The following is a 1,959-nucleotide window of genomic DNA, read 5'->3' on the forward strand; positions in this document are numbered from 1 at the left end:
GGTGGCAGCAGGGGGGGGTGAGCCCCACTTTACCTGGGCAGCTCCTCCAAATCGAAGAAGCCGTCACTGGTCATCCCCAGGCTGGCGCCTGCAAAGCAGAGCCCCTTTCGCACCTTTCTCCAGCTCCCCTCCTTCCCACCTCCCCCTCCCAAAACCCGCTTTTTGCTTTGGCAGATCTCTCTCCAGGCAGCAGCCCAGGGAATTTCATCAGGCTCACCGGGAATTTCGCTGTCGGGAGGGACAGCTGGACGCCCACCCGTGGCTATAATGATGTGAGGAGCCGTGTACTTTTTCCCATCCACTTCGATGGTAGGCTCGGGGTCGGCGGTGAACTTGCCATAGCCCCGAATGATGTCAATGTGAGCCTTCGGGGAGCAAGCGTTACGGGATTAACATCAGGACGAGGTGCGAGAGCCAGCTAATGGAGCCAGGGCTTGCACAGTTAGAGAACACCTGTAAAGGCTGGAAAAGCGCCCAAAAATCCAGCAGAGCCTGCTTCCTTGCTCAGCTTGTGGGATAAACGTATCCTCACCTTCTTTACGTTATTCTCATAGATCTCGTTCAGGCGCCTCACGTAAGCGTCGCGCTTCTCTTTAATCATTCTGGAACAGAGCAGGGGCTTATTGTCACTGCGAGCGAATGAACCTACAGAGCTCAGCAAAAAACAATTCACGCCCTTCAGTGCACCCACACCACAAAATAAAATGGCCCCCAGTTACCCAGCAAGCAGTAGCCTTCCCCACCAATGCAAGATTTTTGTGCCTGCCTTCCCGGCATCCCTCTTTTCTGGAATCTCTTCCCATGGCCAGTTTGCCACCCCTCCTTTCGAAAATCTAGCAGGAATCCCAGCCGTGTAACCAGCTCAGCATCCATCCACGGGAAGCCTCAAAGCAGACAGGGACCCCTTCAGGGCGGACAACAAGCCGCGGGGCCGCAGCGCTGACCTGCGGCTGCTCCCGCAGGAGCTTCCCGCGGAGAGAGCGTCCCGCATCCCGGGAGACGTTCGTTTCCAACCGGCTCTTTCCACATTTACCTCCAGTTGAACTTGATGCCGGGTGTTTCGAAGCCGTAGTCGGCATGATCATGAATGAACTCCGCGTGGACCGCCGCGTTCCACATCACCTGCCCGCAAAAACAGCAAGTCAGCTCAGGAAAGACCAGTTTGGTTTTGTGAAAACCCGTCACGCTTCCCAGTGCCTCACCTCTGCCCTGAGCAGCCCACGGGACGTGGATCTCACCACTTTATGACAGCTCGATAGCTCAATATGCTCCAAGCCCCCCCACTTCCTCCCCACACCCCGCGCCAGAACCTCCCCACAATTCGGCGGGCGCCCACACCCAGACCCAACCCACAGCCGAGGCGCCCCTGGAGCCTGTGGCAAAAGTGCCCTCACCTTCTTTGGCACGCACCCGACATTGACCTAGGGGGAAATAAAAGCAAGTCTCAACGTTAAGGCTTAGTTTTTCAAAGGCGACGCTCTGGAGAACATCCCATGTCAGACCAGTACCGAATCCCAGCTCTCTGCTCAGGAAAATAAAGGCAGGATGACAGGTTTTTGGCAAAAGGCGGCTGTAACTGCCTTTGGTGCCTCAAGGTCTTGTGGTTTGCCTGTTTTCATTCACTTCCTTGAAGGAGAATACGGAAGATGCAGAGTCTTCAAATATAAAGGTTTTTTTCCACCGCTAATTTAAAAGGGATTTGCTAGGAGAAGGGTGGTTGCCATCCTTTTCCTGCACTTCTGGTCCTGGTACGGCAACTCTGGCAGTGGAACGCAGTTAAAGCATAAACCCAGAGCCTGGCCCTGGCTCCTTTAAGGAAGAAGTTGCTTTTTCTGCTCGTTAGCGGCTCGCCATGCCCCCTCCTTCTGCTTTGCCACCTTTCAGCAGCAACCGGTCGCAGCTGTGCTGCGCAGACCCCGGCCTCACCAGCATCCCCTCACCAGCCTGAAAACAGCCAGA

General features: G+C 55.5%; 1 protein-coding gene across 1 annotated transcript in view; it reads right to left on the minus strand.

Moving 5' to 3' along the window:
* The window catches only part of GSR (glutathione reductase), a gene marked incomplete at its 5' end in the record, with an annotated part of 3,861 nt that extends 2,440 nt beyond the window's left edge, over positions 1 to 1,421 (minus strand). The window contains 5 exons of the mRNA XM_010288705.1: positions 34 to 88; positions 218 to 365; positions 533 to 602; positions 1,034 to 1,122; positions 1,395 to 1,421. Of these exons, the coding sequence (XP_010287007.1) occupies positions 34 to 88; positions 218 to 365; positions 533 to 602; positions 1,034 to 1,122; positions 1,395 to 1,421 (389 nt within the window). The remainder of the gene's footprint in view (positions 1 to 33; positions 89 to 217; positions 366 to 532; positions 603 to 1,033; positions 1,123 to 1,394) is intronic.
* Positions 1,422 to 1,959: the final 538 nt, after the last annotated feature.

This window comes from Phaethon lepturus, unplaced genomic scaffold (genome assembly GCF_000687285.1).
Source record: "Phaethon lepturus isolate BGI_N335 unplaced genomic scaffold, ASM68728v1 scaffold23926, whole genome shotgun sequence".
Lineage (NCBI taxonomy): Eukaryota > Metazoa > Chordata > Aves > Phaethontiformes > Phaethontidae > Phaethon > Phaethon lepturus.